Source organism: Mixophyes fleayi, chromosome 12 (genome assembly GCF_038048845.1).
Source record: "Mixophyes fleayi isolate aMixFle1 chromosome 12, aMixFle1.hap1, whole genome shotgun sequence".
NCBI lineage: Eukaryota > Metazoa > Chordata > Amphibia > Anura > Limnodynastidae > Mixophyes > Mixophyes fleayi.
The window spans coordinates 70,042,906-70,066,541 of NC_134413.1; the positions used below are offsets into that span (position 1 = coordinate 70,042,906).

Consider the following 23,636-nt stretch of genomic DNA (forward strand, 5'->3'; position numbering starts at 1 on the left):
GATATGCGCCAGCAAATTCCGTAGTGGTTTACAATTGGAAATAAACATTAATAAAACAATACCGGGTAATACATACAGGTAAGAATCCAGGGAGAGGTGTGTTGTAGATAGAAAAAGGTTTCTTACTGCTAAACTGAACAGCAAGCAGATGAGAAAGCTCAACAGCACCATCTTCTGGCCATAAGTGGTGGTGCTACATCTACCTATAAAATCCTGATTTATGGCTACCTTACAGGATGAAAGAAGATGCTTACAACACAAGGGAGAGTTTATGACATTTTTCTGGCTTGAGAAATACTGCACCACTATGATACACTAATAATTATCCTGCAATATACCAGTCAGGCTGCTATTTTATTTCCCTTGCATCATTTACTTTAACTACGTGTATAAATATATCATTAACTCTGCCAAAATTGCTGCCTATCCCTAATTTCCACGGACGATCCCAGTTTTAAAGATCCCTGGAAATGTCCCTATTTTCAGTACTGGACTGCACAATAACTTCTCTTTGTTTTGCACGTAAGATGAAATTCCTCTTCTGTGTTCGTTATAAGTTAATAAGTATTGAAGACGAGTATTTAAATGGCAATAGGAATCAAATTCAGTATGCATGACATGCTGGGGATTGTAGTACTCCAGGGTACACAGAGACAGCAGCGCATGTAATGTACTTGTACAAATAATATTAGGGCGCTAGATAGGACCTATAAGATAATTACAGCTGCCCCTGAACGCCAGGATGCAAACCTAGACCAAAAGACAAATAGACATAAAACAGATATAGAGGCGCTAGTAATTACTTAATTAAAAAATTATTGACATTTATTGTTATAAACATACACCAGGAACATATATTCCCTAAATAGGGATTTTAACAAAAAGCTCCTATACCTTGGGTGGAGCAGGTAAAAAATCACAGCACTATCAGCTATGAGCACTCGGACAGTTATTTGAAATGACAACCAATATTAATAAAAGTCAATAAACTCCATAGATGAATTGAATGAAAGTGGGGATGACACAATTTGTTAGGAACTCATATAGTGTAGAGTATTATGTTAGACTCTTGCTGAAATACATGTCCAGATGGTATAGCAAACACCATATATGAGTTCTCACAATGCCGTTTATGCAATGGTATAATTTATCAAACCGGCATCATCTCCGCATGAGAGACCACCAGGGAGAGAAACACAATATCAATGGTTTGAAAAGAATAAAGGGGGCAGTGCACCCTTGATCTTAATACAAGCTGGATCTCTTCTGGTGAAATATGATAAAATTAGATCACTATCTTCAGTATAAGAAGAGCGCTTAGTATAGTCAATGTAGCAAACTGCAGTTTGGAAATGTTCTTTTGAAAAAAAGAAACTCACTTTTCGTAGCGTGGTTTTGATCTCTCACCGTTCCTGCTTCTGATGAAACGACATCTGTCGAGAAACGCGTCAAGCTATCCCCCCTCCCTCACCAACCCCAACATTAAATTAATAACATTCACATTTAATAAGCCGACCGATTTCACCCCTTAGCAGCCCCAACATTCAAATAATAGCATCCCCATTTACTGCAAAGGCCTATTTTCCCCACTAGCCCCAGAATGACATTATGGCTTACAACTTTCTCTGCATTTAATACAGATTATTATTGCTAATGAGTATATTGCTGATTTATTTATTTTTAATGACTTTTTTTATAGCATTTATGTACCATTTCTTTACGTACTCCACATAAAACCGCCCCTTCTCTCCCAATGCGCAGCCCCCTGAATCGCCCTCTGCAACACTTAATGATATACACAATAATACTCAATAATGTATGCAAACCACGCCCACATCACCAGAAGCCACGCCCCAGTTATCCACACCACACCCCAATCCACCCAAAACACCACACCACCCATAGCAGCTCCATTTTGAAATAAAATTTTAAAGGATAATAATGATAACATCTAAATATTATAACACTGCTGCGAGTATGGAGCTTTGTTCTATGTGGGATTTGAATAAATTTGCAGCAGTTATGTTGACACATATGCTGCCAGGTCTGTCAAACGCATTACAGACTACAACTCCCGGCATGCCTTGCTATACGGGATGACGTCAGAGGCACGCTACGTTCCCTTGCAGACGCTGCCGACAGCACTTACTTGTCTACTACAACTCCCGCCAGGCCTTGCGATACAGAATGACGCGCTACGTTCCCTTCCAGACGCTGTAGTATACAAGTTACTGGTATACTATAACTCCCGCCATGCCTTGCGATACGTAATGACGTCAATTTCGCCCTAGGTTCCCTTCTAGAAGCTGTAGTATAATATTTACTGGTATACTACAACTCCCGGCATGCTTTGCGGCTACACCCGGAAGTGAAGCATCTCCTGGCCTCTGTACAGCTGTTCTGTCAACAGGGATCCTTGTTAGGGATCTCAGCCCAGAGGAGCCATGAACGTGGTACTGGCTGTCAAGCAGTATGTCTCCAAGATGATAGAGGACAGTGGGCCCGGGATGAAGGTCCTGCTGATGGACAAGGAGACGGTAGGATGTTGGGAGGGAGTGTTACTGTTATATAGCTATGGAGAGTATGGGCCATGTCTCCTCTCCTGATGTCTGCTAGATGTTACTGGACTACACCACTCATCATCATAGATCTTAGGTGGCTGCTAGCAGTGGTAGTCCAGCATCTGCTTCACATCCATCATGATCTACAGGGACTTTATTGAGCTATACAACTGTGCTCCTCTTCCTCTCTCTGTGTAGTCGCTCTTTCTGTTTCATATTTCGCCTTCATTTTCTGTCATATGGCTGATTTTAAATTATAGTTTCAAATTTCAACTTAATTTTCTATACAATCCAGTGGACATTTAGTGGCGGTATGGAAAATGTAATGGGAATGTAAGTGAATGGCATTCACTGTACCATGAATGCAGTAGGAAAAGTGGCGGTTTGGCATACCGTCATCATCACCATTTATTTATATAGCGCCACTGATTCTGCAGCGCTGTACAGAGATCTCACTCACATCAGTCCCTGTACCATTGGAGCTTACAGTCTAAATTCCATAACATACACACACACACACACACACACACACACACACACACAGACTAGGGTCAATTTGATAGCAGCCAATTAACCTACTAATATGTTTTTGGATTGTGGGAGGAAATGGGAGCACCCGGAGGAAACCCACGCAAACACAGGGAGAACATACAAACCCCACACAGATAAGGCCATGGTTGGGAATTGAACTCATGACCCCAGTGCTGTGAGGCAGAAGTGCTAACCACTGAGCCACCGTGCTACCACTGTTTACACCCTCCATGTAAACCACTGACACAATCATAATTTTCCTTTAGAATAAAAGTTTATATGACTGTTTGGTAGATTCCAGATAACCTGCATATTTTCTACTTTATAATAAGTTGATTTTCCTTACTCAATTCACTGAAGGATACTCTCCCCCCCACCTTCTAAGCATTATTGGCGGCTTCAGGTTTCTACAGACATTTGCAATGCTAAAGTTGATGTAAGGGGGTATTAATTCCATTTCACAAAACTGCAAGGCAATGTCAGGCTGACACAGCAATGTATTTTACCTTCACACGTCTTAGCGGTGTGTTGCTCCATTTGAGAAGGTACAGAAATGGTTGCAGTATGGATTTTCCCTATGAGGAGTGTAAAGACAGAATAACATGACTGTTTCACTGATCTCTCTATGTTTCTTCCTGCAGACGAGTGTAGTAAGCATGGTGTATACTCAGTCTGAGATCCTGCAGAAGGAGGTCTATCTGTTTGAGCGCATCGATTCCGCCAATCGAGAGAGCATGAAACATCTGAAAGCCATTTGTTTTCTCCGGCCCACCAAGGTATGGTGGCGTAGGGGCGCTTGAGGAGATCTGAATGGCATGTGGGCGTAGGGGCGCTTGAGGAGATCTGAATGGCATGTGGGCGTAGGGGCGCTTGAGGAGATCTGAATGGCATGTGGGCGTAGGGGCGCTTGAGGAGATCTGAATGGCATGTGGGCGTAGGGGCGCTTGAGGAGATCTGAATGGCATGTGGGCGTAGGGGCGCTTGAGGAGATCTGAATGGCATGTGGGCGTAGGGGCGCTTGAGGAGATCTGAATGGCATGTGGGCGTAGGGGCGCTTGAGGAGATCTGAATGGCATGTGGGCGTAGGGGCGCTTGAGGAGATCTGAATGGCATGTGGGCGTAGGGGCGCTTGAGGAGATCTGAATGGCATGTGGGCGTAGGGGCGCTTGAGGAGATCTGAATGCCATGTGGGCGTAGGGCGAGCTTGAGGTCTGAATGGCATGTGGGCGTAGGGCGAGCTTGAGATCTGAATGGCATGTGGGCGTAGGGCGAGCTTGAGATCTGAATGGCATGTGGGCGTAGGGCGAGCTTGAGATCTGAATGGCATGTGGGCGTAGGGCGAGCTTGAGGAGATCTGATTGGCACCTTGGCGTAGGGCGAGCTTGAGATCTGAACAGCACGTGGGCGAAGGGGCGCTTGAGAAGATCTGAATGGCACATGGGCGTAGGGGCGCTTGAGGAGATCTGAATGGCACGTGGGCGTAGGGCAAGCTTGAGATCTGAATGGCACGTGGGCGTAGGGCAAGCTTGAGATCTGAATGGCACGTGGGCGTAGGGCAAGCTTGAGGAGATCTGAATGGCATGTGGGCGTAGGGGCGCTTGAGGAGATCTGAATGGCATGTGGGCGTAGGGGCGCTTGAGGAGATCTGAATGGCATGTGGGCGTAGGGGCGCTTGAGGAGATCTGAATGGCATGTGGGCGTAGGGGCGCTTGAGGAGATCTGAATGGCATGTGGGCGTAGGGGCGCTTGAGGAGATCTGAATGGCATGTGGGCGTAGGGGCGCTTGAGGAGATCTGAATGCCATGTGGGCGTAGGGCGAGCTTGAGGAGATCTGAATGCCATGTGGGCGTAGGGCGAGCTTGAGATCTGAATGGCATGTGGGCGTAGGGCGAGCTTGAGATCTGAATGGCATGTGGGCGTAGGGCGAGCTTGAGATCTGAATGGCATGTGGGCGTAGGGCGAGCTTGAGGAGATCTGATTGGCACCTTGGCGTAGGGCGAGCTTGAGATCTGAACGGCACGTGGGCGAAGGGGCGCTTGAGAAGATCTGAATGGCACGTGGGCGTAGGGGCGCTTGAGGAGATCTGAATGGCACGTGGGCGTAGGGCAAGCTTGAGATCTGAATGGCACGTGGGCGTAGGGCAAGCTTGAGATCTGAATGGCACGTGGGCGTAGGGCAAGCTTGAGATCTGAATGGCACGTGGGCGTAGGGCAAGCTTGAGATCTGAATGGCATGTGGGCGTAGAGCAAGCTTGAGATCTGAATGGCATGTGGGCGTAGGGCAAGCGTGAGATCTGAATGGCACGTGGGCGTAGGGTGAGCTTGAGGAGATCTAAATGGCATGTGGGCGTAGGGGCGCTTGAGGAGATCTGAATGGCACGTGGGCGTAGGGGCGCTTGAGGAGATCTGAATGGCACGTGGGCGTAGGGGCGCTTGAGGAGATCTGAATGGCACGTGGGTGTAGGGGCGCTTGAGGAGATCTGAATGGCACGTGGGCGTAGGGGCGCTTGAGGAGATCTGAATGGCACGTGGGCATAGGGCTGCTTGAGGAGATCTGAATGGCATGTGGAGAAGTTGTGGAGTGCATCTTGGATCTGTAGGCATGTTGGGAGTCTTATTATGGCAAGTGTGTGTGGCTGAGTGAGATGTGGTGGAATTTTAGAGGTCGTTTTTTGGGCCTGTTTATTAATTCTTGTAATTAAGGGCACATCCGGCCGTGCATTGTCAGGTGGCGATCACTGACCTAATGCATATTTCTTTCTTGCCACAAGGAAAATGTAGAATACCTGATCAAAGAACTTCGAAGACCCAAGTACAGCGTCTACTTCCTCTGTGAGTACCGGAATTATACACCTGGCACATCTCATCTCATGCCTGGTGCCGCTCTCTTCTGAAAAATATACCTGGCAGCCATATTGCTTCATGTCTGACCTCAATCATATGTTACATGGATTTTTAAGAATTTAACACTGTTTTTATAACGCACACATTTTATAAATATGTACGTGTTGTATGTATTACTAATAGCTGTAGTTAGTAGAGATGACTTGCTGGGCCTTGTAGTTGGCCTGTGTCATAATTTGGCAGACCTCCCAAGTTGAGGGGAAAGTGTTTTTCGAAGTCCTTTTACCCGACTGGGGTTCCATTTGATTCGTGTCTGGAAGAAAAGCTTAATACTTGGCTAGCTGAAGAGGCTGAGAAAAAGAGCTCGGCTGGCAGCCATGTTGAGACGACGCGCATCTCTTGCCTTGGTGATGTCACCGGTTCCTAGTGACTTGATAGGCTGTATGTCTCTAATGACAAAAGCTTCTATATCTTTTGCTTATAACATATTGTATATGGGACCTTCGCTTATTACATCCTGTGTTTAGAGAAGGCCAGTGTGTTTTACTGTGATGTCATTTCCTGTTAAGCTCGTCTCTCACGCGCCTGTTCTTTATCAGACTTTAGCAACGTGATAAGCAAGAGTGACGTGAAGTCTTTAGCAGAGGCAGACGAGCAGGAGGTAGTTGCTGAAGTTCAGGTAAGGATATAGGCGTAATATTATATTTATATATGTAGGCATAATATTGTCTGTGTACCATTGTCGGCCATCTTTATCTCGATCTTACATCCCCTTAAATACTCCATTTGGTGTTTTTTCAGGAATTCTATGGAGATTACATTGCTGTGAATCCTCATGTCTTTTCTTTAAACATAGTGGGCTGCTATCAGGTGAGACGTCATTATCCTTTGCTTTGAGTGTCTCATAAACTGATTTATCGCCTGGACTGTAATTTGAAAACTTTGAGTGAGAAATTCTGAGAAGCCATAGCGTCCGGTTGTTAAAGGACAACTAACTGAGCAGACACGGTATGACTGACAAGCTTTGATACCTGCTTTGTAGAAAGGCGCTGCCTTGATTGGTTGATACGTTCACAGGGGCAGGGCCTAGTGATGTCACAGTTGCTCAAATGCCTGCGGAATCTGCTTTTTTTGAAGTGTTTTAGATCCTAATGTTACCGTTTATTAAATAGTGATTCTTGCATTCCAGGGACGGAACTGGGATCACGTCCAGCTGCCTAGAGCAACACAAGGTCTGACAGCTCTCCTGCTCTCCCTGAAGAAATGCCCCATGATCCGATACCAGCTCTCGTCAGACATGGCTAAGAGGCTAGCGGAGGGAGTCAAGGTAGGTGTAAGGCAGTGTGTCCTAACCCATTTTTCGGCTTTGCACCAATATTATATTTGTCCATCAGCCGTCTGGAGAACACAAACTAACTAATGGGGGTCAAGACCCACCCTGAAGAGTCGGGGCACTTTAAGAAGAGACGGCAGCCCCCCCCCCCCCCCCCACTCAGTCACCCTACTACCAGTATTTTATTTAGCTCTTCCCTAGTTGCCCCTTTCTTCCCCCTGGGGGGTGGTAGGGTGGATCAGATGGCCACAAAAGACAATACCTCTGGATCTTCTCCCCTCTGCTGCTCAGGCTTCTTTCCTTTTTGGCATGGAGAGTATGGGCCTGATTCATTAAGGATCTTAACTTGAGAAACTTATTTCAGTCTCCTGGACAAAACCATGGTACAATGCAAGGGGTGCAAATTAGTTTTCTGTTTTGCACATAAGTTAAATACTGACTGTTTTTTCATGTAGCACACAAATATCAACTTTACATTTCAGTGTACAAATAAGCTATCAAGTATTTGTGTGCTACATGAAAAAACAGTCAGTATTTAACTTATGTGCAAAACAGAATACTAATTTCCACCCCTTGCATTGTAACATGGTTTTGTCCAGGAGACTGATATAAGTTTCTCAAGTTAAGATCCTTAATGAATCAGGCCCTATATTATTAATTATTTGGGGGTTCTTTGCAGGTAGCACACAATAGTCTGTTTAACTTTGGGTGGGTCCCCATGACCTGCAATTTGCAGGGCACCTATGTTTGTGTTACGAACTTTAGGGCACGACAGAATACACAACCTGGCTGGCAGTGCATGATAGGACTTGTAGTTCCACAAGGTAGCCACCAGTTGCCTGAACAAAGTGTAAAGCTGGGTACACACTGCAGAAAATATCTTCCGATGTGATATCGGTATCGATTTTACCAACGACTGAAAGTCCTAATCAGCAGCCGATTCCTGTGCACACACTATACACGTTTTACCGTCAGATCTGTGCTCTTCATCTGTCATAACAATCGGCTGACAAGATCGTGACTCTGTAAACCCTACAGAGATCTATGGACACTGCCGGTCCTGAGTACATACACACTGCAGAATTGGAACGACATTCAGCCTGGTTATAAAATCAAATTAAACGATATAAAGTGCGTTGGTACGATAAAACATGATCACTGGAGTGTACACACTAATGTGATATCGGACCTAACAGTTGTTTATCGTGTGATTGGCTCCATAGTTGGGTGAAAATCCTGTAGTGTGTACCCAACTTAGGAGTTGCATTTACTGTAGACAGGCAACTGAAGGAACAGGTTATAACGGTAAAATTACTTTTAAGGAGCATATGTGAAAGGTAGTTTTAATATACATTTGACGCAACATGTTGACTCCCTGTGAGCACAATTCAGTTGAGAAAAGAAAAGTTACGTACTTAGTAAGGATGAGAAAAGCCGCCCATCTATCAGGGTTAGCCTTTCATACTTTATACGTGCTGCATGCAAAGATTTGGCACACAAGAGCTTACAATTCAGTGGGAATAGCGGTGAGGAAAACACTTGTGCTAACCTCCGGAGTGACGGTCTGTCCAGCCATATTTATTCTCTTCTCATCATTCACCTTCCAGCAACTCATCACCAAGGAGTACGAACTGTTTGATTTCCGGCGCACAGAGGTTCCCCCATTACTGCTCATTTTGGACCGATCCGATGACGCCATCACCCCGCTGCTCAACCAGGTGGGCACTTCCTGTTTTCCCTATGCTGTATGACTAAACACAATACTGTCATGATGCATTATTATAAGCTCTAAGTAAGGAAGGGGATTTATTATAATCACTTAATAGTGATACCGTTACTCAGTGGCTTCTAATATGCTTGCCATTCTCCCTGTTATTTCGCCTCACGCGAGGTTACCTGCTACATATAGAATGTTCTTCAGCGCAATGTTTTATTTGTTCTCTCCTTTTTAAACATTTTTTAATAAATGTCATTTTTGTGTGAATTTTTTTTTAAATCTCTTATAAATATATTTATAAGAGTGGCCTAGTGGTTAGCACTCCTGCCTTACAGCACTTGGGTCATGAGTTCGATTCCCGACGAATGGCCTTATCTGTGTGGAGTTTGTATGTTCTCCCTGTGTTTGCGTGGGTTTCCTCCCACACTCCAAAAACATACTGGTAGGTTAATTGGCTGCTATCAAAATTGACCCGTGTCTGTGTGTGTTAGGGAATTTAGACTGTAAGCCCCAATGGGGCAGCGACTGATGTGAGTTCTCTGTACAGCGCTGCGGAATCAGTGGTGCTATATAAATAACTGATGATTACAATAGATTTTATATCAAGTACCAGCGCAATGGTATTTAAATGAGTATATAAAAGAGAGGAATGCATAAAAAATACAGTAGAGCTGTTTGAAACCATTTAATTATGTGTTCTATCAATGTCGCATACTGGAGGGGATAATTGCTTAATAAGAATGTAAGTTATGGGGCAAGGGGAAGACGGGTGGAGCCTGGTGGTCTACAGAATGCCAAAAAAATTTATAATATGTTATCATAAAGAGAGATGAGATCTATACGTTGCAAGGCTATTATGTGTGATATTTTTGATGAGGTGGGGAAGTAATTTCCTCTTGCTCATTCTGCTTCCTGTCTGTGTACCGTTATCCGCCGTAAAGAAGAAAATGAAAAGAGCGCTCTGTCGCTCACATCTGCCTGTAAATAATCCTAAAAATAAATTAAAATCTTGCCAATGTTGGGCATTGCATTGATTTTATTAGAAAAGTCTAAAATCTAGTTAATTCAATTTGTTGGGGAATTTAGACTGTAAGCTCCAATGGGGCAGGGACTGATGTGAGTGAGTTCTCTGTACAGCGCTGCGGAATTAGTGGCGCTATATAAATAAATAATTGCATCTACTGATCTCAGTGCCCGTCTTGTATGGTCAAGAGGTTGTTGTCTATTTGCGTAGCAAAAGTCAGTTAAAACTTTGGATATTTAAAACTTAAATAAAGCACACAGCAATTTCCTCAGATATATATCCACCCTTAGCTGGGCCAGTATTTAAATCCCAGGTAGCCATTTGTGGTTGGCTATAATATGTTAGATGTGTAGTTACTTCGATGCTTCTATTAAATTGACATGACTCCTTCTCACTTATACAGATTAGTCTTGCACGATTCATCCCACCGTCGGAACCATGAGACACCTCGCGCGGCCCATTCACATTTATCTCAATAGTCATTCTAGTAGTCCCCGCAAAAGACAGTCTACATCTTTCTGTCTCTTCATTCATACATACAACTGCATTACCTATACCTAGCATTTAGCACCTGTCATCTGGCTGTTTAATTTATTGGTTTTTCATTCTATGTTTCACTTTATATGCTGAGCTGTTCTGCCTACGGATAGAGGAAAGTGATCGATTGATCCTTTGTGATTGTTGCATTTGATATAATTTTAGTTTCTTTATTAGTTTCTAATGTTTCTGTTTTCTAAAAAGTGTCTAATCAAGTATTTTTTTCTGGGTTGTCCTTCTCTTTGAACGTCTCCATTAAAACCTTAGCTCGTTATATGAATGTATCTTTCTTAGCGCAATTTTTTTTTTTTTTAATCTTCGCACTTGGCCTCCGAATATTTTAATTACCCATGCTCTCTCATGACCCCGTGTGGTGGTTTAATGGTGCCTGCGTGATTTCTGTCGATCTACATCCGTGTTATTCTCATAGTCTGTGTTCATTTGGATTTAATAGGCCAGCTATTAAGGGATAATCATTTTTATATTGAAGTTACTAGATAGTTTTCTAATAAAATGTATGGCATACCTTGACTCACTTTGGTGAGGTTTTAATTCCTTTTAGGCTTATTTCCAGGCTGATGTGAGCTATTAATTGCTCTTATTTACTTTTTATGCACTTGTGACAAAGGGAGGTGTATTTTCACAGGCTTCTAAAAGAGGAGATAGGTGTTTAGCTGGCAACCTGCAGAGAGAGGCTACAGACAGTTACACATTTGTGCAGCAGTGCACCTAGTTTAAAGATAAGCAGGTGGAGGACATATGTGTAACAAAATAATAGTATAGAGTCTGATTTCACCTACAGGTTTGAAAGTGTCTTTTCCCACAGCTACAGCAGGCTGACGGGGTGTGTCTGCAGTGAGGTCACCTGCCCATCAAGCTAGGGCTGTGGGAGGAGTGTTAAGTATAAAAACCTATCGGTTTCATTGTTCAGTGGGACTGATGCTAAATAAGTCGGCCGGTGTCTAGTGAACTGGACTTTGTTAATTTAGTGTTGGTCACAGGAAAGGGTGTGGTACTTTTATGTTGCCAACTACTTTGCCGTCCTGACAATAAAGCTAAATAAAGCAAGAAATTGTTCATATTTCATATTCTTCACCCCAATTGTACCTTTGTTTCACAGTGTATAAGCCAGAACTGCTGCGGTCGCCTCATATATATTAATTATTGAATTGCAATGTTTGTAAAGCACTTCAACTCTGTTTTCTCTGCTTATATTCTGATGACAGTGGGCGTACCAGGCCATGGTCCACGAGCTACTGGGCATCAACAACAATCGCATTGACTTGTCCCGGGTACCAGGAATCAGCAAGGACCTGAAGGAAGTGGTGTTGTCTGCAGAGAACGACGAGTTCTACGCTAACGTGAGTCGCCCCATCTCCCCCATATAGTCTACAAGGGTCCATAATTAGTTATTACTAATGGACTTTCTAAAGTCACTGTATGGGCAATGATTCCTATTTTAAACAACGTTCAGTGCGTGACTGACAAAACACAGCTGAAACATGACTGAAAAGTCCTAGGAGGGTAAATGTATCAAGCTGTGAATTTCTGACAGGTTTGAAAAGTGGAGTTGTTGCCTATAGCAACCAATCAGATTCTAGTTATCATTTATTTAGTACATTCTACAAAATGACAGCTAGAATCTGATTGGTTGCTATAGGTAATATCTCCACTTTTCCAACCTGCTGGAAACTCGTAGCTTGTTCCATTTACCCCCCCTTAGTGTACAATCTCTTTACCCCAAGATAGGGCCCAGAACCTGTTTATGAGGGTCCCTATAAGTCAGGTATACAAAACATTCTATTGGAGTCCTATGACAATGGCATATTCCAGTTCAAAAAAAGGTTGAGAGCCACTGATGCAAATAATTATGGCAACATGCTGTGAACAACTCCGGCTTCAGTGAACAGATCTAATCTAATTGGCAAAAAATCTAAATACAGTCTGATACTTGAAACTCTCAATTAATGGTAAACGTATTAACCCTTGCAGAACATGTATCTGAATTTTGGAGAAATTGGGACCAATATTAAAAACCTGATGGAAGATTTCCAGAAGAAGAAACCCAAGGATCAGCAGAAGCTGGAGTCTATCGCAGATATGAAGGTAGGAGACATTAAGGTGTATTTAATAACGTGCCTGTGGGATAACCCATAGCAACCAATTGTTTATAGGCTTTTATCAGTCTAAGCTGCTCTACACTGATACGAGTTCCTAGTGGTTATTTCACCAGTGCGACTGTTGTATTCATTCTGGAAACTGTGGATTGACACACAGGAGATGAAGTGGGCCAGCCTAGAACAACCTAGCAGAGCATTAAAAGATTAACACCATTGTAAGAAAACAGGACGTATTAAATGTTGTTCTACACTCACTATTTCCATCCACCGCTTCTAGATAACCTTGGTTCTGTATCGCATCCTTGCACACATTCCTCTGTGCTGTTTGTATCTCGCCTAAGCCAGTCATTTAACACTTAAATGGCAAACTGACAACCAGTCTCTATTAATGCAGTTTATACTGTAGAATACCCACAATCACTGTGTGTGTGTGTGTGCGTGTATACACTGATCAGCTACTACATTAAAACCACTGACAAGTGAAGTGAATAACATTGATTATCTGGTTACAATAGCACCTGTCAAGGGGTGGGATGTATTAGGCAGCAAGTGAACAGTCAGTTCTTGAAGTCGATGTTTTGGAAGCAGGAAAAATGGGCAAAAGTAAGGATTTGAGCGACTTTGACATGGGTCAAATTGTGATGACTAGACGGGGTCAGAGCATCTCCAAAACGGCAGATCTTGTGGGGTGTTCCCGGTATGCAGTGGTTAGTACCTACCAAAAGTAGTCCAAGGAAGGACAACCTGTGACAGGGTCATGGGCGCCCAAGGCTCGTTGATGCACTATGGGAAGAAGGCAAGCTGGCGGAGGCAGTGTGATGCTCTGGGCAATGTTCTGCTGGGAAACCTTGGGTCCTGGCGTTCATGTGGATGTTGCTTTGACACGTACCACCTACCTAAGTATTGGTGCAGACCAAGTACACCCCTTCATGCCAACGGTATTCCCTGATGACAGTGACCTCATTCAGCAGGATAATGCGCCCCGCCACACTGCAAGAATTGTTCAGGAATGGTTTGATGAACATGACAAAGAGTTCAAGCATTGTTGTGTGACAGGATTATTTAGCTTATGAGTCATTTTTACCTTTGCAGTCTGGCTGGGCCAACTGCAAATGTAGATTTAACCTCGTGTCAAACTCCCATTGTCCCATAGATTGTAAGCTTGCGAGCAGGGTCTTCTCACCTCTTTGCCTGTTTTACCCAGTTTGTTTATTAGTTTACTATATTTGTCCCCAATTGTAAAGCGCTACGGAATATGTTGGCGCTATATAAATAGATGATGATGAAGGTGTTGACTTGGCCTCCAAATTTCCCAGATCCCAGTCCGATTGAACATCTGTGGGATGTGTAGGAAAAACAAGTTGGAGCAATGGAGGCCCCACCTCACAACTTACAGGACTTATAGGATCTGCTGCTAATGTCTTGGTGCCAGATACCATAGGACACCTTCATAGGTCTTATGGAGTCCATGCCTCGATGAGCTGCTTTGGTGACACGAGGGGGACCTACACAATATTAGACATGTGGTTTTAATGCTGTAGCTGATCGGTGTATGTAATTATACACACAGTGGTTATAAAAAATTCATCTATATCTGATTTAAGTCATCCTGGTAAAGGCTATATGTGAGAATACCATATAAATTAGTCACCCTCACTTTTTTCTGATTAATATACTTTCAGACCCTATTCTCTTTTTTTTTCACAAGCCCATTTTCTATATTTTAACTTAAGCAATTAGTTTTCTAATATTTGGCTAGTATATTTTATTCGGGACACATAAGGTAGAGTTTATTTGATATGTTTGATGAATAATAATAAAATAAGACTCTTGTTTTTATGTTTGGTGTTTGAAATAGAATTTGAGTGCTTTAGAATTAAGAGTACCCTTTTTCTTCATTCTACACATCCACCACTAGATGGCAGACATGTTACTGCACATTAGGGGTCTGATTCATTAAGGAAATTAAAGTAAAAAAAAAAAAAGTGTAACTTTGCACCTGGGCAAAACCATGTTGCATTGGAGGGGGAGGTAAATTTAAAATGTGGGGACAGATTTATAGTTGGGGTAGAGAATGTCCTAGATCAACTTTAAATGTCAGTGTAAAAATGAAGCTATCAAGTATTTGTGTTTAAGATGAAAAAACATCCAGTATTTAACTTATGTGCAAAATAATAAACTTACTTTCACCCCTTGCATTGTAACATGGTTTTGCCAAGGTTCAAAGTTACTCATTTTCTCAATTTCCTTTTCTTAATGAATCCGGCTCATTGAGTATAGTGTTATTGCCACATGCTTTTCTACAAGATATTTGGAGACATTAGGACCTTTTATAAACCACTTTCTTCCTGTGAATAAGTAAAAACAAGAGCCTGTACGTAAAAATGATCCATTTTCGGCCACGTTTAGGAATATTTTAATCCTTTAGATTGGTGATTAGTTGTGATTGGCATCTACAGTCTAGTTTTGTTTGTTTTGTTTACCCCCTATTTCAGGCTTTTGTAGAAAACTACCCTCAATTCAAGAAAATGTCTGGCACGGTGTCCAAACACGTGACTGTGGTAGGAGAGTTGTCGCGGCTTGTGAGTGAGCGCCACCTTATGGCAGTTTCGGAGGTGGAACAAGAGCTGGCCTGCCAGAATGACCATTCCAGCGCCCTGCAGGTAATGTACAACCTTCTATACGACGTTCAGGATTCTAAAAACTGCCCTTTAAATGATCTTAATTTCCAATATTACTTATTATTGTTAATATATATTGCGGCACTATACATCAGTCCCTGTCCCATTGGAAATTAGCCTAAATTCTCTAACACACACACACACACACGATTTATTACAAGTAAGGCTGTATAAATTAGAGCCAATATAACTAATAGGAGTTATAAAATTAAATTGTATCAATGTATCCCGAGGGTCTAAACGAAACAGTAGATATTGATCTATGGGCCTTAAGCTAGGTACACACTACATGGTTTTCGTCCAATAATCGGCTCAATTAGCTGACATACGACCGCTCGTTCAAAAGTCGGGTCAGTGTGTGCAGTGACACGATGGTCAAAAGTCTGCCCAAATGGACGATTGTCGCCTCATTTGGTTGGTCGTACTGTTAAATATTTTCGTTCCAATCTCGTTTCCGTTGTGTAGTGTGTATAAACTTCCGACCGATCCACAGCAGTGAGTACGAAATTAGTCATTGCTCACGACAACATGGCTGTAAAAAGTCGCTAAAGGCACATTCGCTCTTCCCTTTATCGTCCTAAACAAGGCTAGTGTGTATGCAGTCCATGGACCAAGCGATCGGACCATCGATCGCATGTAAAATCAATCGGCATAAAAAGTTGGTGGAAAATTCTGTAGTGCGTACCCAGCTTAACCTTATGAAACTTTTGTGCTAAGACTTTTTATTTACTAAAAGGAAGTTTGAACCTGCAAGACAATGGATTCACTATGAACGAAGAAGATGAATTGTTACGATTATTCAATTTGAGTGTGTATACTTGCTTGGATATGTGATATAGTATAGACTATTTTTATAATGACCTCTACGTTTAAGTATGTTGTTCAGAAGATCAATAGGCGCCTAGTTGCATTTTCATAGCCGTTCCCTTTCTCTGATAAAGATCTGTTATGTTATATAAGGGATGAGTTCAAAGCTAATGGCTTTATTTAATGTAGCTAACGATTCCATTTAATGAGTGTAAGATTAAAATATCATTGATCAGTTCATCGATATGTCATTTTCGGCTGCTAAAGTGAATTGTAATGTTATCTAATCTGGAGACTTGTGTTTTATACCTACTGCAAGTTATTTAGAAGCAGGTAAAAAAGTTAATATGATATATAAACAGAATACTTACTGGAGGAAATTACCAACAGTTTGTAACGTTAGATTAATACTGATTATAATTGGAGATTAAGTAACGGCATAATGTTAATAACAGGGTTTACTACTTCTAACCAGCTGCAGATTATTAAGTCAGATCAATATGATGATATAAGATATATATGTTCAAGCTGGCTATTATATAACCATGTATGCTGTGATAGTAAATTGGAAGTGTAATTAGGAATCAGAAGCTGGAACTCTCATGCCTCTGTTGAAATCGCCTTCAAGGATGAAACGCGTCGGGTTTAAAAGCTTTAATAAAACTGCCCCGATTATCATAGAATATAATACAACACTTTGTTTTGTCTAATCCGTGCGATCAGGAGACGGGGATCAATGTGTGAGTCCTCTGCCATCCTGGAGACACTCGCACCATTCGAAAGCTCATTCTCCTATAGCGGCTGGCAGGACAATTTTTACATTTGACTACTGCTAATACCTCTTGTGTCGAGAGCACTGACTGGACGGCTGTGGCAGACAAGCCAATCGGCTCTTCTTTGTTTTAAGGGCGTCGGCAAAAGAGAAATTAATCAGTATCTCCTGAGAGGTGGCAGTCCAGGACTTCAACTCCCGCTGCTGTACTAGCTGAGGATATGTGAATGGGTCCCTTCTTCCACAAATGTCTCGAAACATTTTTAAGAATATCTAAATTAAATACTATTTCAATTATTTAAAGTTTTCATCACCATTAAATCACCATAACCTAAAATACAAATCTCTGCACGTAAGAGTTAACCCTAAACAAAGCTGCCAGTCTCTAAGCGTCACATTTTAAAATGCTTCCGTCACATACACAGAGTGGTGGCAGCCCGTTGTGGGCTGGATGAGTATTCGTAAGGTGGCGGTCTACGAATACGATAGGGACCGATGACCTCACTGCGCCACGTCAGTCATGTGACACCGCTTCCTAGTCAATTGCTAGGCTGCACTCTTGGCTCAGCCCATATAATGTCTGCCTCCGCTGTATGTGGGCAACTGATAGACTGAAAAACTACTTCCTGACATTTAAATATACTTTTATTTTTTTTCCCAGCAGTAAACGCTTTACATATCATATACAGTTCTTGAAATAAATAAGGATTCTTACAGATGTCCCTTTAAAGCCTCGTGACAAGAAGGTCACACAGCCCTATGTCCACCACTTCACAAGCTGTCCGCATAAGCTATTAATTTATGGTCACTGTACTTCAGTCGTCTAATTCTCTGCACAAAGCCCCGATTTAAGAGACACCGTGCCCCGTTCTGGCAAGGTCACATCAGGCTGTCCCTCACTCGTTGGGTCCGATGACACAGCTTTGTGTTTAGGCCCCGGGGATGCTGAATGAGGCAGTCTTTTGTAGCCGTGGACCTGGCCTATGAATAAGAAGCCAGGAACTTAATGAGGTTCATGCAGACAATAGCCTGGCTGTGCAGTGTGTGCGAACAGACGTCACTGGCCCTCTGCGTCCTTTTCTATCCAGCTTTTTAATGTCTCTTCTGCATCGTGGCCACTCCGCGAAGGTTACATACCAAGAGCATGATGATTGTTAACCCCATCTGCGTTTCCGATGCCTCAGAATCATTATGCAGCGCTTTACAGAGAACGTTTTATATGCTAAGCCAACTGGTGTTGATAGGATAGAGCTCACGTAGGGCTCATTTGATAAACCCACTTGTCTTTATAGACAAGTGGCACAGTGGCCTAGTGGTTAGCACTTCTGCCTTACAGCACTGGGGTCATGAGTTCGATTCCCGACCATGGTCTTATCTGTGTGGAGTTTGTATGTTCTCCCCGTGTTTGCGTGGGTTTCCTCCGGGTGCTCCGGTTTCCTCCCACACTCCAAAAACATACTGGTAGGTTAATTGGCTGCTAACAAATTGACCCTAGTCAGTCTGTGTGTATGTTAGGGAATTTAGACTGTAAGCTCCAATGGGGCAGGCACTGATGTGAATGTGTTCTCTGTACAGCGCTGCGTAATTAGTGGTGCTATATAAATTAAATGATGATGATAATATAGGGAAGGCATCTGAAAGACCCATTCTTTTTTACGGCAGAAGCGATTGGACTATATGGCCTTTACTCTTAGTTTATAGGCAGTTTCTCTGAACCGATGACGTCTTTCTTTTGCAGAATGTGAAACGTCTCCTGCAGAACCAGCGTCTGTCCGAGTCGGACGCCGTACGTCTAGTGATGCTCTACGCCCTGCACTACGAGAAGCACAGCAACAACGCTCTGCAAAGTCTCCTCACCGACCTGCGGACTCGGGGAGTGTCTGAAAAGTATCGCAGGGTGAGCGCTTGGTGTTAAACCCCAAAACCGTTACACTACTGAGTAAATAACGGGCCCGGTGACCAACGATGACTTGCTCACGTTCTGTCTTCTTGGTAGCTGGTGTCGGCAGTGGTGGAGTTTGGTGGGAAGAGAATCCGAAGCAGTGATCTCTTCAGTCCGAAGGACGCAGTGTCCATCACCAAGCAGTTCTTCAAGGGACTCAAAGTCAGTATAATTCTCCTGTCTTACAGACGTTTACTTCGTAGACCTTCGATTGTTCTAGGTACCCACAGATGATGTTTGTAGTACCTGCACGGCAGCAGGACCAGCGAGCCATCTGGTCATGTGTGTATAGCCAAATTGCACCCTTGGGATTGTTGCAACACTAAACTGAACCACTAGATTGCCGTGCTTCCGTGTTGTATGATGGCCTCACACTTGTGGAAATGGATCTTCACTTTACCTGGTTTTCCCTCCATACCAAATCCAATTCCATCCGGTTTAATCATATTTTGACTGTGTACAGTGATGGCTTGGGAGGCCAAACATGAATTTTGGCAAGTTGACCTACACAAATCATAGTGTGTGTTGGCATCTTAAAGACTTTTCAACTCTAGGTTAAATTTTTTAAACCCATTCCGATTAGCCATACTAGTCTTCTCCCAGCCTTAATATGGGATTTTAGGAGAAGACCAGAAAACAAACGTGTATGTGTTATGAGATCGGTGTAGGCATCTTCAATAACATTGCCATTATCACTTGGCCCACACCCTGCTTTCTTTCTAAATTCCTTCACTTTCAGGCTACATCACAATTTATTTTGCAGGTCTTGGGGGATGTGTAAGAGGTCTCAATCCCTGACCATTGTATTTCAAAAGCCATAGGCTAATATAGCAAAGGTGCCATAGAAATGCTGTGTTTATTCATTCTGTTTGTCTGAACAAAACAGGCAATATAACCACTGTAAGGGATTGTAACCTGTCACTCAAAAATTGATACTCTACTTGTGACACCTGAGATATCTCCCAAGACCTGCAAGCAAAATATCCAAAGCGAGCTGATATCTGATAAATGAGACAAGTCAAAAAGCTAAGGGAAAGGTAGTTGGTTTTGATATATAATAATAATAATATAATCATGGCCGCACAGTTTAATACGGGCGACAGACTTTCAGTGGGGCACAAAGTGTCGGCCGCTGTTCAGTGGGTATAACCAGTTTGAGACTGCATCCTATGCATTCGCTATGGCAGAAAAAGTCGTTCAAGGTACAAAATGGCTGCTTCCGCTTGGGTGACAGATGCACTTTTTAAAGTTTTGTGATTGAAATGAGGATAAGTATGGTGGATGAAGGAGGAGTACAATCATCAGTCATCATCTTTGGTGTCCTGTGTGTGAGATATGTTGTGTCTTTGTTGTGTAGGGAGTGGAGAACGTATACACTCAACACCAGCCCTTCCTGCTTGACACCCTGGACCAGCTTATCAAGGGGAAACTGAAGGACAACATGTACCCTTATTTGGGACCCAGTACACTGCGTGACAGGTAGGACACTCGGACCAGACTTTGTGGTATACTCCCCTTAAACGGTTACCTCAGTGTGTGGGAAGTCGTAGGCCTAAACCATTGCCAGTAGAACACACGCTGCAACCAATCAGGTGTCCGCTTTCATTACTCTAACTGCAGTACACTGCTAAGAGCTGATCTATGATTGGCTGCTAGGGTTTACAGTACCTTTTTGCCGTCATCACCGTGTTATTAAATAAACCCAACACTCTGAAATGTGAATCATCATCGTTGTTTATTTTTATGGCGACACAGATTCTGTAGCCTGACGCAGTCGTACAGATGTGACCTGCATGAAAGCAGTCAACATAATAGCCTGCACATGAGTACACAATGGTGTAATAGATGCATGGATGTAATTGCAAACAAAAAGAAATAAAGTGACTGTAAGATTAGCGGTCCAGTCGGGTGGCAGAGGAGAGGTGGGGACTAAACAGCCCAAGTGGCGGGAGGGTGGGTTGAAGTGGTGATGAGGTAGGTTGAAGTAGATAAGACTAACGGGCAGAAAGGATGGGGAGGTGGGGGATAGGAGGGAGGAGGGGTAGATGGGGCAGTTTGGAGAGACATGGACAGCAGGCAGTGTAGTGTTGGTAGAGGTACTTCGTAGTACAGATGAATAACCGTGTATACACTGCAAAATGAAATGAGACGAGGTTCGCAATCGGTTCAGTCATTCAACAGTGATCTTATCGATGCTCTGTCACTTCTCATACCCTCTTGCCAGGTGTAGAGATAGCAAGATGAACTCCTGTATAACTCTGAATTATGCTATATCAGTCTTGTAACTAACCCACTAGCAAGTTGTAAGGTGTCCACCAAGGAGTTTCAAGGGGAATCCCTCTGTTCCATGGGTTCCCGGCAACATTGAATTGCTGAGCCAGAGATTTGATAAGTCACTGATCGCATAGAGCAGGTCTGTGCCCTGGGACAGACCTTTTCCTTCACCTCTTAGGGCTCTCCCGGGTTACCAGGACTCTGTGGGCAGCTGGGTTATACCACTGGTTAGATGCTCCTGTAGGCACATGTAAGGGGGTGGAGCCTCCACCTTGACCCAAAGGCCTTGTGTGCCTCTGCACTTAGTGGTCAATGTTACAAAAAGAGTATAATAGTCTACAACCAAAACGTAGGAGTCTCCTCAAGTAGGAACAAGAGCAGCACAACAATGATCTGTAAAGTTTATAAATTCCCCACGTTATCAAAATATGTCCTTTTAGTCATCAGATCTGATTGGGCCCCCTATGGCTTTAATGGCTCTCCGCTTACCACTTGGTCTCACGGCAAGATTTCCATTCATTTAAAGCCGACTGAGTGGTGGGACCATTGAAGCTCTCCATGCTCAAAAATGGTAAAATGGTTTGGTCCACCATGATGATTCTCTATTGTCTCTTCTTGTATTGATTTTTACCGATGTATGTTGTTCCTCTTATCACTATATTGTTCCGTTATTACTTTGTTGACTGTACGGCGTTGCGGATTCTGTGGCGCCTTATAGATAAACTATGATGATGATGGATCTTGGCTTGTATTGGTAAAACTCAACGCATTAAAGGCGTTAAAATGTGTTATTTGTCATCGGTTTTGCCCGTTTACCCAGCGCACATGTGTGAACGAGCCCTGAGGAAATCATACCTGGGGGAATAACGAGCCATTGCGCTCTGCCCACAATCCACCTCTGTCTTACAGGCCTCAAGATATCATTGTGTTTATGGTGGGTGGAGCGACCTACGAAGAAGCTCTAACCGTGTATAACCTGAACCGCACAACGCCGGGAGTCCGCATCGTCCTAGGCGGGACCACCATTCATAATACAAAAAGGTGAGGTTTGCGCATGCTCCCTATTTCATTGGTCCACCTAAGGCCGGTTGGTGGAGGTCCACCGGATGGAGGCGGGGAATCCAGAAGGCACGATCGTACAGTAATTCCGTAGATGTTGACTTCTGAACGGTTGGTTGGTAGGGATTACGGAATGCTTATTTGCACTCTGTTATTAAACAGTCACACCCCAATTTTTACGTTGGCTGTGCCTATATAGAAATATTTAGAAACTAATGTACCTGTATAATAACCCACATATTTTAGGACTTTTTTTATTTTCTATGAAAGTGTAACTGTTCAATACAACACCGTTTTTATGTCTCATAATTTCTTTTTCTTCCGGAATTCTCCTTAGTTATGGGGTTATTTATGGTTAATAAACCACTTGTGATACAATAGTTTGGAGGCACGGCCTTGTGACAAGGGGTATATGTCCTCTTTGGGATGGGGCCAGGTTTCGGTGGGCTGAAAATATGACGTAGAGCAGGCGATAATCAATATAGATTTTCCCTATGTGTTACAGGGGCGGTTTTACTGGAGATTTGGCGTAACGAGCAGGCTTTCCATAATCTAATAAAGAAATTCTTGAGGATACAATATTTAATTGTTCAGATTAGCACGTTGCCAAATTAAAATTAGTACTGGACCACTGGAAAATGCTGCATTCACTGTTTAACTCCTGTTTTGCTCCTCTGCCGTTTAGCTTTGATCTGTCTAGTGCCGGTTAGACTATAATTTATTATTATCTTTTATTTATAAAGAGCTGACAAGTAGCACCTATGGACCTTGTGTAGCTGAAAAGGTAGTTTGTATATGGGTGGCACGCCGCCAAAGTCTGTGTAGCAGGATCTGGACATATGCTAGTCTGGACATGCACCAATCGGCGGTACGGGAGACAGGGTGGTGATCCGGGAGGTTAGCCTAGCTTCTCCAGAGGTCTCCTGACGTTCCATCAGAGTAGACAACTATGACACAGACAAAATGGAGCCCAGAGTCGCACTATTCTGTAGTAGGACAATCTTACTGGCCAGTTATCCTGAAAAAACACTAGAAAGAAAACTAATGTGATGGAGAGCAATGGCCATTTAACTGTAGTACAGATCTTTTTCCTGAAATACGTTACTTAATCTCATTGAAAACACGACAGGAAAATATTGTATTATAAGCATTTAGGAAAACCTGTCCCCAGTTATGGAGAGTGGCGGCCATTTTCTTGTAGTACAGAGCGGTTTCCTGAAATACATTACTTAATCTCATTGGAAACACTACAGGATACTAGCGTATTAATCCTGTCCCTGGTTAACGGAGAGCGGTGGCCATTTTCTTGTAGTGCGCAAGGAACAGCAGAGAGGCTGGACTTTAGTCTAGCTGTCCGGGAGTCTCCAGACATTCCTGGAGAGTAGACCATTATGCTTCTGGCATGAGTGAAAAAACACAAATTGGGTGCAGAGAG

At 43.1% G+C, this 23,636-nt stretch overlaps 1 protein-coding gene across 1 annotated transcript; it reads left to right on the forward strand.

Moving 5' to 3' along the window:
* Positions 1-2,339: 2,339 nt before the first annotated feature.
* On the forward strand, positions 2,340-22,211 carry VPS45 (vacuolar protein sorting 45 homolog). The gene is made up of 14 exons (XM_075193362.1): positions 2,340-2,537; positions 3,734-3,868; positions 5,863-5,923; positions 6,535-6,614; positions 6,737-6,805; positions 7,125-7,262; positions 8,876-8,986; positions 11,773-11,907; positions 12,539-12,652; positions 15,162-15,329; positions 18,665-18,823; positions 18,923-19,030; positions 20,226-20,347; positions 22,052-22,211. The coding sequence occupies exons 1-14, from the start codon at positions 2,445-2,447 to the stop codon at positions 22,185-22,187; spliced, it is 1,629 nt and encodes a 542-aa protein (XP_075049463.1). The 5' UTR covers positions 2,340-2,444; the 3' UTR covers positions 22,188-22,211.
* The last annotated feature ends 1,425 nt before the right edge of the window (positions 22,212-23,636 follow it).